Here is a 14,828-nt window from a genome sequence, read left to right as displayed (position 1 = left end):
GAAAGATGGGAAGTTTTTGCAAATAAGAGCAGCCGGCATCAGAGATTTTCTCTCAGAAAGTTTTTGAAAATTTGCAAAGTGTTGAAAATATGGGTGAGGGTTTCTATTTATAAGAGAACCCAGAATGCGAACCGTCACCTTCCTATTTCAAATTTAAATTCGAATTCGAATTAAAAAAAAATAAAGAGAGAGAGAGAAGGAGACGAAGCGTCGCCTTCTCAGAGCGTCACACCTGTCACAGGTGCCACATGGCAAGCCACGTCACACCTGTGAGGGAAAATGTTTAGGGTAAAAATACCTTGCCCACGTGGCCCAATAGCATGCTGACACATATCAGCCTCAGAGAGGCCCAAGGGGATCCAACCCTTTGCTGACACGTGGCGCCTAAACCCTAAAAGGGGAACTGATCCCCTTCCACTATAAATAAAGGAAAATCCTCATTTATTACACATCCATAAATACATACACAAAAACCGAGCAATATTAATTGCAGAATTCTCTCTGAATCAGAGAGAAAAACCTTTACATTCCGCACTTTTATACATCCGGAAACGTTCTAACTTGATCGTCGGAGGCGGAACTCCACCCAACCAGAGTTTTCGTGGTTTTGCAGGTACAGACAATCACGCGCATTCTTGGAGTTGTAACTCTCCAGAGGGACTCTAAAAACCCCGAAACACCTACACTAGGGTAGCTATTAGTAATTGCTACTTCAGCGCTTCTTTCATTTACCTTAGACTTAATTAATTTGTCATACATTTACATTTTTCTTTTTTTGGTAAGTAAGATTTTATACCAAAAAGAGGAGGGCAAGTCCTCAAAACTCCAAAACTACATAGTCTGAAGACCAAACAACACACCACAGCCAAAGCCTACAAGCCAGGCAAAGACACAATAAAACAGAAACAGATAGAGAAAAAAAAACAAGGCAAACAACAAGAAACTATCTAGGGCTATATAACCATTTACACTGAGCTCGAGACCATGATTTGCTGATCAATTGATGACATTTGTCCATAATCTCTAATCTCACCTTCTTGCACAAAACCCGAGGATGAATCACAACACCATTCCAATAAGCCTCATTCCTGGCCATCCAGATGTGATACGGGACAGTAGTTAAAGTAGCAAGAGTAGTCTTCTTCTCAACAATATCTGTGCATCTTCTCTTCCAATGTTTCCAGGCAGTAGCAATACTGAAATGCCCAGACTCAAAACCCAGCCAAGAACATAAGCTTTTCAAGCACCACTGACTATAATTACAGTAAAAAAACAAGTGACTATTACTTTCAGGAACAACACCACTGAGAAGACATAAGTCACTATCACACAAACAAAATTGCAGCAGTTTATCCCTGGTTCTGAGTCTATTATGCACAGCTAACCACACAATGAAAGCATGCTTGGGAATATTGAATATATTCCATATCCACTGTGTCCAGTTCACTCTCTGTAAACTGCCCTGTAACCAAGTATAACCATCAGCAATAGTATACTGTTTTTCCCTCCATTGCTCACCAGTAAACCCCTCCTTCATTTCTTCCTTCACCTTACAAATTCTCTTCCATTTCCATCCTGAACCCTTACTTGGAGAATATTGCCACCATTCCCTTCCTTTTACATACACACCATGCGCCCAACGCACCCATAAAGAATCAGACTTATGTAATACTCTCCAAACATACTTCCCTATGGCTGCTTTATTCCACAAATAACAATTCCTAATTCCCAGACCGCCAACCTATTTAGAATACCACACCCATTCCCATGTAATAGGAGGAGCTTTAGAGAGAGAAACAGACCCGTCCCACAAGAAAGCACGACAAAGCTTATTAATTCTATCAATAACCCCTTTAGGAAGAAGTAAACACTGAGCCCAATACGAATGAAAGCTAATTAGGACTGAATTAATAAGAATAACCCTAGCAGCATAAGAGAGACTTCTACTAGTCCAGCAGGTGATGTTTGCCATCATTTTATCAACTAACACATCAAAATCAACAATTCTAAGGTAAGTGGAATTAAGTGCTATTCCCAAATATCTAAAAGGGAACTTACCTTCAACAAAACCAAACACAGAAAGAATTTCAGCTTTTAAATCCTCATCAAAATTGCGATAATAAATTGTTGTTTTGTCTTGATTAGCTTGCAGCCCAGAAACTTTATGAAACATCTTAAGAGCCTTTACCAGGAGCATAATAATCTTCTTATTACCAGCCCCAAAAAGCATTAAATCATCAGCAAAAACAAGATGATTAAGCTTTAAAGATCTACACCTCATATGAAACTTGAAATCTTTCTTCTCACCAATTTTCCTTAGAAGTCTGGTAAGATACTCCATACTGATGACAAAGAGAAGGGGGGACATAGGATCTCCCTGTCTGATTCCCTTGGCCCCCTTAAAGAAACCACTTAGACCACCATTAATCATAATAGAGAAGGAAGGAGAAGAGACACAAACCATCACCCACTACACAAAAATCTCAGGAAAGCCCAAAGCCACAAGCATTCTCTCAATAAACTTTCAGCTTAAGGAATCATAGGCCTTTCTCAAGTCCAACTTAACGGTACACCTAGGTGTGTTCTTTTATTGTTATAATCTTTCTAAAGATCCTGACAGACCATGTTATTATCCATAATGGATCTTCCAGCTACAAAGGCCCCTTGTCCATCACTAATCAACCCAGGTAAGACCTCTTTAAGCCTACCACAAATCAACTTTGATGTAATTTTGTAAAACACATTGCAACAAGCTATTGGCCGAAATTGAGTTACATTCACAGCATTAGCAGTCTTAGGAATCAAGGTCAAAGTAGTAGTGTTGATTTGCTTTAACAGCTTACCTTGAGCATAAAAATCCATAACAGCATTACATAGATCATCCTTTACAATCTGCCAAGCCACCTTAAAAAACTTACTAGTATAACCATCAGGTCCCGGGGATTTGTCCTCATCAATACTCCATAATGCACTCTTGATATCAGCCTCTGAAAAAGATCAACAGAGCCCAACCTTTTGATTCTTAGGCAGAACAAGGCCAACAGTAATAACAGTGGGGTGAATGTCCTTAACCTGTCCCTGATCAATACCTAACAGACCCTTATAATAACTAACAAAAGCATTAGCTACACTGTTAGGATCCATTATAACATCACCAGAATCATTTACAATACTACAAATTTTGTTAGTAACTCTTCTCTTTCTCAAACAGGAGTAAAAGTAAGAAGAATTGAAGTCACCTTAATTCCTTAAGCCATTTCACTTTAGCTTTCTGTTTCAGAAAATCATATCTAGCTTTGTGAGCCTCACTATACCTCATCCTAGCCACAAGTTCATCCCTGATAAGGTTATCATTCCTCGGATCTTTATTCAACTGTTTCTGAATCCTAGAAAGTTCCTTCTGAGCAGCAATATCAGTACTCTCCACATCAGAAAAATATTTCAGGTTAACTTCTTTAAGACTCTTTTTCAGATCCTTCAACTCCTGAGTCATAATAAACATAGCAGTACCTTGCACCCCTCTATTCCAATTATTCCTAACTATATCAAGAAAACCAGGAGCCTCTGTCCACATATTAAAAAACCAGAAAGGTTTCTTAATAATCCCACAAACATCAAAAAGTCTCATACAACATGGGCTGTGATTCATAAGTCCCTCTGGTAAGAAATCAGCAGAGAAATGCTTGAAATCATCCACCCATTCACCATTGACCACAACCTTATCAATATTAGAACAAACTTTATTCTCTCCATCTTGTTTGTTATTCCACGTATAAAACAAACTGCCAGTTTTGAAGTCTATCAACCCATTAAGTCTCAAACACCTCCCAAAATCCTCAACCTCATCCAAAGTACAAGCCGAGCCAAATCTATCTTCAAGATTAAGGACATTATTAAAGTTCCCTTAAACAATCCAGGGTCTTTTAACCTTCTCAGCAATAGAAATGATCTGATTCCACATAGTCACCCTGTCATTCTCCCTATTCATCCCATAAACAGCAGTCATCCAAGAAGAAACATTCAGTGCTCTATGTGTAACCTTTGTATGAATCAATTGAACTTCAATACTCAAAATCTAAACCTCATACTTACTCGAATTTCATATAATCCAAATTCTCCCAGTAGAGTGCTTGGAGTAATTAGCAGCTACAGACCAGTCAGACCCAAAATTAGCAAAGACCCTCCCAGAGTTCTTACTCTTAACCTTAGTTTCAAGAAGACTAAAGAGACCCATGTGGTGTTATCTGAGAAACCACAGGATACACTAGTAGAAAAAAGAAAATAGGCACCGCACTTTTGGCACCGGTGGGAAAGAATTGGGCGAGATTGGGAATACAGACTTTTGGCACCGGTTAACCGGTGCCAATTAAAAAAAGGAAAAGAAAAAAAAAAAGAGAACACCGTTGGGATTTGGCACCGGTTCAAGCCAAACCGGTGCCAAATCATATTTTATAAAAGAAAAAAACGGGCTTCTTATACTCCCTCAGCCCCTCTCTCTCTCATCAACCCTTATTATATTTTGATCTCTCAGCTCGTTCTCTCTCATCTCTCATCTCCCTCATCCCTCATCTCTCGAATCTCTGCTCGTTCTCAGATCTCTCATCTTCTTCCTCATCTGTTCTCTCGTCATCTTCTTCCTCATCTGTTCTCTCTTCCTCATCTGTCGACGTTTCGAAACCGTCGCCGCCGCCGTTCATGCAACCATCAGCCCCCGCCGTTCATGCAATCATAAGCTGTCGTTCTTCTCTCCGTTAATTATTAGAAAATAAAAAATTTCAGGTTAGGGTTTCTGGTTTCTTTAGTTTTGCATTTTGGTTCAATTATTTTATGTAAAATTGCCATGATTCTGGGTTTTTTCCGTTAATTATTCAAGTTCTCTCCGTCAAGTATTAGAAAATCAAAATTTTTTGTGTTTTTTTTGTTCAAAGTTTCTGGATTTTTCTAGGTTAAAAATTTCTGGGTTTTGTGGGGTTTTTTCGGGTTTTTATGGTTTTTATAGGTGTCTTGGATTATTAGGTTTTTTTTGGTTTTTTTTTCTGGGTTTTTCGTTCAGGATTTCTTTCAATTTTTCTGGGTTTTTTTTTTGTTTCTTTTGGATGTCTCATTCTTCTTTCTCATTTCTTCTCTGGTTTTTGGTTTTATTAATTTTGGTGTTTTATGATGCAGGTAGTATTATTACTTAAAAAAAATTACGAGGATTCCACATAGAAGAAGCTACGGATTCAAGATTCGATTAACATGTTTTGTTGTTCATTGTTAGCGTGATTTTTTTTTTTAATTGTAAAATAACAATTAATTTGATGAATATATATGTGTGTGATTAATGAATGATACAATTTGGTGTTTTTTTTTGAGGGATTTTTGGTGTTTTGTAATTCATTGCATTATTGTTTGAGGGAAAAAGACGCAACGTTTTTTTTTTGAAGGTGTAATTGGTACCGGTTAACCGGTGCCAATTCTAGTTAAAACCAAGAAAAAAAAATTGCAGGACTCACTTTTAGCACCGGATAACCGGTGCCAAAGATGGTATTTCGCACCGGTTAATCGGTGCCAAATCTTTGAATTGCCACCGGTTTTGAACCGGTGCCAAATCTTCAGAGATTTGGCATCCCTCAAATATCCAACGGTTCAAAACCGTTGCCAAAGAGGGGGTTTGAACCGGTGTCTATTTGCCTTTTTTGCCTACTGATACATTTACATTCAACTAGGCTTTTGGCCTGTACGACATATGGGCTTATTATTAGTGTTTCCGTTTTTGAATTGTGTGATTTTGAATATTAAGTGTTATATGTATTTTAAAAGGAAAAATGAGGTAAAACACTTTAGAGCATGTAGTGTATTATTAAAATTGCATTAAGAGATGAGTGGGTAAATACCAATAAATCATCATGGGTGTAATTTGTATCCGAAAACATGATTAAAGAAATTAAATTTTTGGGATTTTAGTTCAAAATGAGGCTTGAAAAAAAGAGGGTGGAGGGACTAAAATTGAAGAGAGAAAAGGAAAAGAGTGAATTGAAGAGGGGGAGATGAAAATGAAGTGTGCTTGAGAGATGAATTACAATTGGTTTGGATTAGTGGGTATCTGTAAAAAAAATATAAGTTTAATGAAAGAGTTAAGAAAGATAGTGTAATAAATTATTTAAAATGTACGAAAACACGTGGCACATTATGTTGGAAAAGAAAGATGGGGATTGAAGTGTAGTAGGATGGGGACATGTGTCTTTCTCAGTTTCAGTTTTTAAATTTTCGATATAGTTTATCATTTCTCAGCCTTTCTTTTACTTTTTTTTATAGGATATTATACCGTATCGCCTTGTGTTTTATGCGTTTTTCTTATATAACCCTGACTTTTTCACTATTGCTTGACGTAACCTTAAACTTGTAAAAACTCATTAAATTGGATGGAAAACATAACAATGTTAATTAATTTCATTATTTTTAAACTAAATTTGTAAAAATAAAAAGAAAAGGAAAAATAAGTAACTCCTTTTAATCTTCATAGCTAACTCTTCATTCCTTTTCTTAATACAAATTTAGTTCATTCCTATATTTTTTTTTAAAAAATTTTACTTTACATATATATTTTTTGATTTGATGTTTAATTTGAGTGGATGATGTGGGATGGTAAATGTTATGTTTCAAGTTGGATTTTTAAATTGTAAGGGCGTTAAAATTTTAGGTTGGGTTCAATTTTGAAAGTTATTTGAATTGAAATTAGAGCTTGGTTGATGTTGCCTTTCTTCATTGTACTCAGTCTTGAAATTGAGGATATAGAATAGTAGAAGAAGAAGAATATGGGGGAGGAGAAGGATATATATATATATGTATATATATATATATATATATATATATATATATATATATATATATATATATATATATATATATATATATATATTGCTTTTACCCCCATTATTGAGAAAGATAGTGTAAGTTCAGCTAATGAGATTGAATTGAAGAGATCGAAAAAAGTGAAACAATTAACGATGTTAGTTTTTTCATCCAATTTGATGTTTTGTAAGTTTAAGGTTACTTCAGGAAGTAGTGACAAAAATAGGGTTACATCAGAAAATCACATAAAATACATGGTTACATGGCATAATTTCCCTTTTTTTAAGCTCATCACTAGTGTGTGACCTGGGCTTTGCTTCAGGTGCTACTTTGATTAATTTTATATTTTTTAGGCTGGTTTAGAAGATTCATTAATATTATTATTGTGAATAATTATATTAATTATTTTTTTAGATATTTTTTTTCCTTTATTCAACATTACAATATAGTTATATAGGCCTTACAATATATATTTGTGTGGATTAATAGAGCATGTGCATGATTTTTTCTAGCTAAGATGGTATTGAGGCAAATATTGTTCTTTGCCAACAGGTCAAATACCCTTTGTTGTTCAAGGGTATTAAGGGGTTGCCCCTCTTGTTACTGGTTTTAAAAGATTGATAACCTCGCTAATGTAACAAAAGAAACAATAAAGAAGTTTTTCCAAAAAAATTAAACAAATTAGATTGCTTAAAGAAATGAGTAGATACACATATGACAAAAGATGCAAATGCTCTCCATTAATTGAAAGATAAAGTCAGGTCTACAATTGTACAAGTTGAAGGAAAGGTTACCTTCATGTTCATACAATTGAAAAAGATAGTTGATCTTTAATACATGCTAAGAAACTAAACTATCGCTTGGCTACTAAGCCAAGGGAAAACGAAGGAAGCTAAGAAGAAAGCTTACAGAAAATGAAATGCTTGTTGGTGATTGATTTGCTGATACCTTCATTTGGTTTCTTCACTTCTATATATAGGCAAACTTAGAATGGTTTTTTGATGACTCCAAGTTATTCTTCTTGGCGCCAACTCTTCTTTTAAAATCAAAATGTCTTGTTTGCCTGCAAACCGGTTGCTCCCCTTCTTGGGCCTTTTTACTAAGTTCAGCCCATTCCATTTTACTCCCATTGTTTGACCAAAACCCTTACTATAATTCTAAAGTCCATTTCCCTTGGTCAACAGATCAAAGTCAAGAAAAGTCAAAAATTTTAATTTTGGTTGTAACAAATGCCCCCCTAATTTGGATGGTAGATGGCGTTTGAAACCAAACAAATTATGACTTATCTAGTAAAACAAAAAAAAAAAAAAAAGTTTTGCGTATGTCTCAATGCCAATAGAAATAACATAAAGCATTAAACATTAACCTCATTATATATATATATATATATATATATATATATATATATAGACATACGCAAAACTTCTTTTTTTATGTTTTAATATATATATATATATATATATATATATATATATATATATATATATATATATATATATATATATATATATATATATATATATATATATATATATATAATTTTAAAACATTACAAAAGAAGAGCATTTAAAAATATTGTAGTTTCGAATTGTGTATGTATGCTCTTGAAAGTTAAGGATAAATATATACATTAACATATTAATTGTGTTGCCCCTAGTACCCTAGATCATCCTTGATCATCGCCAACGCCCTCTTTAGACCGGGCTCTCGAGATACGCTTCAAAATTTCAGTTGTCAATTGGATCCATCAGCTCCTAATTTACTTTATTATGACAGGAAATTGAGTCATCCAAGCACTCACATGCACACCAATACCTTAGGACATAGACATTATAATGCTTACCACAACAAACAACTAATCGCTTCATTAGTAGTTTGTCCCAAGTAGGAGGAAATACGGCCCTAACTTCCTTTTCCCATCCTTTGCAAACCAGAGCGGTGTTTGGTTTATCATCTTCGTCGATTTTTGGAAGGGTATGATTCTTAAGAAGATCAACATTTGCCCCTATGTCAAAGGCGTTGGCGATAGCAAGAACCTCTGGGTCTTTTGATATTACTGGCCTTTATCCCTATCGCTTGTTGACCCTTCTGTTCAACACACCTCTCTTCCTCTTCTTATAGTTCCGTATCCACTTAGAATATCTGTTGATGGCCAAATGATGGTTTGGTCATACACCTGGATACTTTAAGGAACCGAATGGCTTCATCAAATAGTCAGGGTTATTCAGCGCCGAAAAAGGTGCTGGGTAAAGTTGATTGCTTCATCCTAAACTTGATGCTCTTGGTCATTTTCTTGGATTTCTTCACCATTATCGTTAACATTTGGGAATTTTATGGGAGCCAAATCTTCATCCATTGGGTAGTATTTTGATGGAAGAGAATATGAGCATTTGAAAATAGAAAGAAAAGTTATGACAGTTGATTTTAGAGAGAGAAAGTAGCTTTGAATTGGCCTATTGGTGAAGGAAATTAAGTGAAATGACTACAAATATTTATAGCCACTTTTGAGTCACTCTTGACGGTTTATGTACTCTGTGAAGTTAAAATGTCGTGGTGAAACCACGTACCTCTCCACATTCAACACGTCGTTATTTGTCCTTCCAACTTCCCAATTTAGGGGGATGCATTTTCACTAAACCATCACGAAACTTCCTTGATAATATAACTTCCAAGTTAAATAATAATTACTAAATATTTAATATTATATTGGCAACTGGAAGTGTCTTTTCAATTAAATGTCAATAAATATTATTGTCTGCACTTGGTAAACCATGACAATAATTATGCTTAATACCAATGTATTATAATTTAATATTTAATAATAATAATATATTTGTGTGGGTAATATAGAAATAAAATCAAATGCATCACTTGATCATTTACAAAAATATTCTATAATTGCATTAGATAAAGATATATGTTGATCAAAGGACCACCTATTGAACAAAATAAAGGCAAACTTTGTACAGAGTTAAGACATGATTCCAAAAACATGTTAGTGAAACTTATAAGTAGTACATCATGTTTGTGTCCTTAATCCATTCTTCAAAAGACAATCAATTAAGATAAAAGTAAACAAAACAGACAAACCCTAGCCTTAGTTAATCCCACCAATAATTAGGGCTTTTGGGGCTTCTTGGCTTTGGTTGATATTGGCCAGAAGATGCATAGATGCCTCCTTGCTCAATAAGCACCATTCTTCCCAAACTCCTTGGTGGTGATCTTCTTGCCCTCTTTTGTCGCCTTTTCACAACAGGTTCATCCTCATCTCTCTAGCGTCGGAGATTCCTCCTCCTCCTACCAGGTGGTACATCCTCGTCCTCTTTAGGATCATGATCAGGATACCCATGACCTACTCTCTGTTGGCGCTGGCGCTCAACCTCCATTGCATGGGCCACTTCTTCTTCCTCCTTGTGCCATCTGTCAAGCTCTTGGCGTTCTTTTTCCTCCAAACGATGCCTCTCTTTCTCCTTGCGCTCTAGAGGCAACTTCGCAAGTTGTTGGTTAACCTTGTTCCAGTTGATCTTTTTCTGCCCCTTTCAATGAGACTCAACAGTGCTTGAAATTGAATCCTCCATTGTAGAGTAGAAAGAGTCTTTTGGAGAGCTTGTTAAAGTAAACTCTTCAAACAAGAGACTTTTAGATTGAGAGATAGTAGATACACTTTGCGTGTTTATGAGAAGTACTTTATGATCTCAACCTATATTCATAGGTTGAAATAAATGTTTTAGACACTTTGGAATATTTTCATTACTGTAATAATTCCGAAAATTGCCTCAGAAAACCTCTAAAAATTCACGCAAGATGTTACTTTATGAATTTATCGAAGGCCAATATGGTAATTTTATTATTACAATCACCTAATTTGCAATTGTCACACTGAGCCCTTAAATGCGTCGTTTAGGGTTGCGTTTCTCAATCTCAATCTCAATTGAAATCAATCTTCGCTAGACTCTGACAGACCATTTGCTTCGTTTTGTGTATGAAAGAAAATCAAACGCTACAATTTAACTAACTCTTCGACGCTTGGGTAAACTATAAAAGCCTTTTGAAGCGCCCTTCACACAATCTTGTTACCATTCACTCTTTGATCTTCCAATTCTTCAACCCTTAGTTCTTTCAAAACTTTCAAAGTGAAAACATAGTTTCTTATTCTTTGAAAGAAGTACTAGACTCCTTCAGAGTCAAAGAATGTTCAATTGAGGCTCATGAATTATATGAGCTGATTAGAAAATACCCTCAGAACTTTCCTTTGGCATTTCTTGTCTTCCACCACTAGTTTTGGCATCATGAAAGGCACAACCTCTATCGGGCCATCATTGAACTTTGATTTCTCCATACCCGGTGTCAAACAAGAGTTCATGAAGGAAATTCATCCAAAATTAACCAAGTGTATAGTTGGTAAAGGTGCGCCCCACACTGCTGTATTTATTAACCTAAACTCAAACGGCAAGCAGATATTAAGCTAGAATCCAATAAAAGGTTGGGTTCAAGACCTCACAGCCAGGTGTTGGTTTAAATGGCTCTCCAAGTTCCAATCCAAATGGGAGAAGAAGAGAATTCAAAGTTTCCTTAGGCTAGCGACGTATGATAAAATTCCATTAAATGGATCGCTGACGCGTACCTTGATATTGCTATGGGATCTTGTGTTAAATTGCTTCATCCTATGCCAGGGTTTTATGACTATGACCCTTGCTAACATTCCTTTTCTTTATGGTTTGTCCCCTTATAGTGATAAAGACCAGCAAGTTAGAGTTTTCAATGTCATTGAAGGTGCTGACCCTTGTACAAAAGAAGTTATGGTGTTCTATAGAAGATCTATCAACAACATCCAAGAGTAGCAAGGTCGGCTTCAATGCCTTTATCTTATCTAAGGAAGAGGTACTCTTTATCCTATTTGGTCTTACTCGTCTAATGATGCAAATCTGGTGGCATTTCTACATTGTTATTTCCACTTGCTGTGAATATAGTTTACAGTAGTTCCTTTGTAGCTTTAGGTCCAATTTAATTAGGATAATTATAAAGATTTTTGTTTAGGTGTAGGGAGGCCCTCATAGCAGGTCAAAAGTTAGAAAATATTGTGGTCTTTTATGGTTGATTAACTTGTTAGGGTCATCTATATATATACCACTTTGTGCATGGAGAAAACTGAAGAAGAGGTTATGAAAAAGATAGCAGATGAACCAGCTATGTGTTCATCTAGACTTGATTGTAGGGAGAGAACTTTAAAGGTGAACTGTTGTTATTATGCTAAGATTCGCTGCTACTATTTTGATCACCAAAAAGTTCCTGAACCTGAGTTGGTCATGCACTATCTACTGGAGTTAGACCCATTATTTCCTATCAATTGGCATGTTACGAGTCGCAAAGACAACCCAGATAAGGACAGTCTTTGGGTCTTTGATGCTACTCCAGACTGGCTTGAAAATGGGGATAGTAACAACCTTTGAAAGACTCCCCATTCTAGTGTTCAGCTCTAGCTGCCAAAGATTTACCTGCAAGAGAGCCAAAATATTTTGGTTTTGAGGTTTATAACCCTCAAATGGTAGCTAGGCAATTTGGTCTATACCAACCTCTTGCTATTCTATTGATCACCACATGTAACATGCCTTGGGATTCAAGGCCTCTATTCAATGAAGAGGATATTTGGGCTAGTGATTCCCTGGAGTATCCTTTAATAGAACTGCTACCCAGAAAACCATGTGATGTGATCTCATTAAGTTATCTCGAATGGTGGTATCATGGACCACTTCAAGGTCCTACTACAGAAAATGTCAAGGCACACTTTGCTGTGAGTGTGGCTGGCTACAAAGGTATTGCTTCTTCCCATTAATCATTCTAACTTTTATTTCACTCATAATCTACATTATTTCAAGTAGAAAGAAAACTGTTGCGTCTTCAGTCAAAATGAAGAGAAAAGGCGCTCAACATCAAATAAACCGTTCATAAAAAATAAAAATAAAAATAAAAAATAGTTGTAGACTTTAACTATAAGCCCATTGCCATGAATGATTCATAAAGAAGTTTTAACGCCCCGACTTCTCGTAACTTTAATTGGCGTTACTAAACCATACTTAACTCATTATTAGCAGTGGAATTAACCATATAGTAGTGGAAATAATCATAGATAATCTTATAACCTGTGGGTTATGGGGCCACAAATAAACATACTCCTTTATGAGTAACATTCCTTTTAAATAATAAATCTCCAATCTACCTTATTGTAATAAATATAATCTATCTCTCGATAATGTTACACAAAATACATAAGCCTTGATTCCATAATACCTGGATGGACAATATAATTCCTTTAATCACTAGCTCCATCATCATCATTTATGTAAATGTTTATAAAAAATAGAACACAAAGAAAAAACAGGAAAATTCAAAAAATGAGTGGAAAACTGAGTAACATTATATTACTGTAGCCCGTTAAACAATTTTTCTTTCTAAATCTTTTGAACACATGCATATCATACATACATAGTTGTTCATATATAATCTAGTATCATTATTATTGGTCGTCAAGGATCATTCCCTTTACATAGGACCATTGGTAAGTACAAGTATTAGACATAACATAACCTTCATTCATGTGGGATTATAGTCCCCCATTTCAGTAACATACTTTCCTCCACCAATAACTCACCCATTTACCAGGTTCAATTTATTCTCCAATGCCAACAAAAGTAACATCGTATCATATTAAATCATTTCCGAACAACCTTATACCTCATATAAATGCAAAGTACATTAGCACATCTCATAATCATTCGTTCATAACATTTTAATAAAATCATCATGATCATTAAACATTACACTTAACAGGGGTAGGACGTCTCCTACTATCAAGGAGAGCCATTTTTCAGTAATAACAGACCATGTTTACATTTCTTATAAAATTAATGAAATAACAAGAAACACCAATCAATTATATCACCTTGTAAAATAATAAGATATTTGTATAAAAGATCGTACATTTCAGTATATTATAAAACTTATCAATACAATATCCTTGTGTGTTCACATAAAATCATTTAATTAATTTCATGTATTCATAACCTTATGATTAACATGCTAGTTGCTGGCAAGTATGACATGGCAAAACCTCTTCCGCGATGGGCCAGTGCCTATAACATAGAGCCATGTGCTCAACATAATTGAGTTAGTGCCTCATGGGTACATGCATTACATGACAGAAAAATAGTAACCTGTAACATATACTGCCAGACGGACTAGGTCTTTCACTATTATTTATCATGTTGTGTAACTTTTACGTAAGTCATTCACATATTTATAACATACATTCGTGAGATCAGATGATCAATAAAACATTGTATACTTATAAAATCATTCCAATAAAACCATTCATATAAAATCATATGTTTGAAATACGTTAATAAACATATTTATCATCCAACAAGTCATTATAAATAAATCCAAAGATATAAATAACTTTTGAATGTGACAATCATATTTTCATAAATGCATTTTGAAGGGAATTACGGGTGCTAGCAATAGCAAGATCATGTTTACGTTGAATGTGACAATCATATTTTCATAAATGCGTTTTGTTGCTCTTGAATTTCATGGACTTGTTGGGTGAGAAGTTGTAATTGAGCAAGAATTTGGGCATCAATGTTGTTGGGTTGAGGTTCATGACCAAAAGCAAATTGCATATCATCAAAATTAGCACAAACCTCATCACAATGAGCATATAAAGGGGAAGGGTCGTCATGCATATTAGGTTCAACATAGGGAGAATTAGGCACATTAAGGGAATTCATGAAAAGTTAGAAGAATTTTGACAATTTGCATCCAAACTAGAAACATGATCCTTATCATGAGTATCCCTAGAAAACCACACAAAGAAATTCCAAGCATCATCAAAGGACAAAGCACGAAATTCACCATTGTACATATTTTCAACCTATCCCATAGTAAACTTATTCATTCCCCGACAAACAATTTCACATGTGCTTCCCAAAGAGCAC

General features: G+C 35.2%; 2 protein-coding genes across 2 annotated transcripts; both read right to left on the bottom strand.

Moving 5' to 3' along the window:
* Positions 1-831: 831 nt before the first annotated feature.
* LOC110699855 lies at positions 832-1,537 on the bottom strand. Its single transcript, XM_021877367.1, has 2 exons — positions 970-1,537; positions 832-872 (listed from the first exon to the last, which is right to left on the bottom strand). The coding sequence occupies exons 1-2, from the start codon at positions 1,535-1,537 to the stop codon at positions 832-834; spliced, it is 609 nt and encodes a 202-aa protein (XP_021733059.1).
* A 204-nt stretch (positions 1,538-1,741) lies between these two features.
* LOC110699854 lies at positions 1,742-11,173 on the bottom strand. The gene is made up of 6 exons (XM_021877366.1): positions 11,072-11,173; positions 10,136-10,370; positions 3,240-3,873; positions 3,013-3,130; positions 2,623-2,892; positions 1,742-2,470 (listed from the first exon to the last, which is right to left on the bottom strand). The coding sequence occupies exons 1-6, from the start codon at positions 11,171-11,173 to the stop codon at positions 1,742-1,744; spliced, it is 2,088 nt and encodes a 695-aa protein (XP_021733058.1).
* Positions 11,174-14,828: the final 3,655 nt, after the last annotated feature.

This window comes from Chenopodium quinoa, unplaced genomic scaffold, assembly GCF_001683475.1.
Source record: "Chenopodium quinoa cultivar QQ74 unplaced genomic scaffold, ASM168347v1, whole genome shotgun sequence".
NCBI classification, from domain to species: domain Eukaryota; kingdom Viridiplantae; phylum Streptophyta; class Magnoliopsida; order Caryophyllales; family Amaranthaceae; genus Chenopodium; species Chenopodium quinoa.
Note: the sequence above shows the minus strand (reverse complement) of the source record. Positions and strands in the feature narration are given on the sequence as shown.

What these genes read in the sequence shown, in the direction of transcription:
- LOC110699855 (XM_021877367.1), bottom strand. Translation starts at nt 1,537, where the DNA reads ATGAAGGAGGGGTTTACTGGTGAGCAATGGAGGGAAAAACAGTATACT. An exon ending in ATCATGGTCTCGAGCTCAGT is followed by an intron (nt 873 to 969) that starts GTAAATGGTTAT and finishes CCTGGCTTGTAG; the next exon opens with GCTTTGGCTGTGGTGTGTTG.
- LOC110699854 (XM_021877366.1), bottom strand. Translation starts at nt 11,173, where the DNA reads ATGGAGAAATCAAAGTTCAATGATGGCCCGATAGAGGTTGTGCCTTTC. An exon ending in TTCTGCCTAAGAATCAAAAG is followed by an intron (nt 2,893 to 3,012) that starts GTTGGGCTCTGT and finishes GTGGCTTGGCAG; the next exon opens with ATTGTAAAGGATGATCTATG. An exon ending in CCATTATGGATAATAACATG is followed by an intron (nt 2,471 to 2,622) that starts GTCTGTCAGGAT and finishes ATTTTTGTGTAG; the next exon opens with TGGGTGATGGTTTGTGTCTC.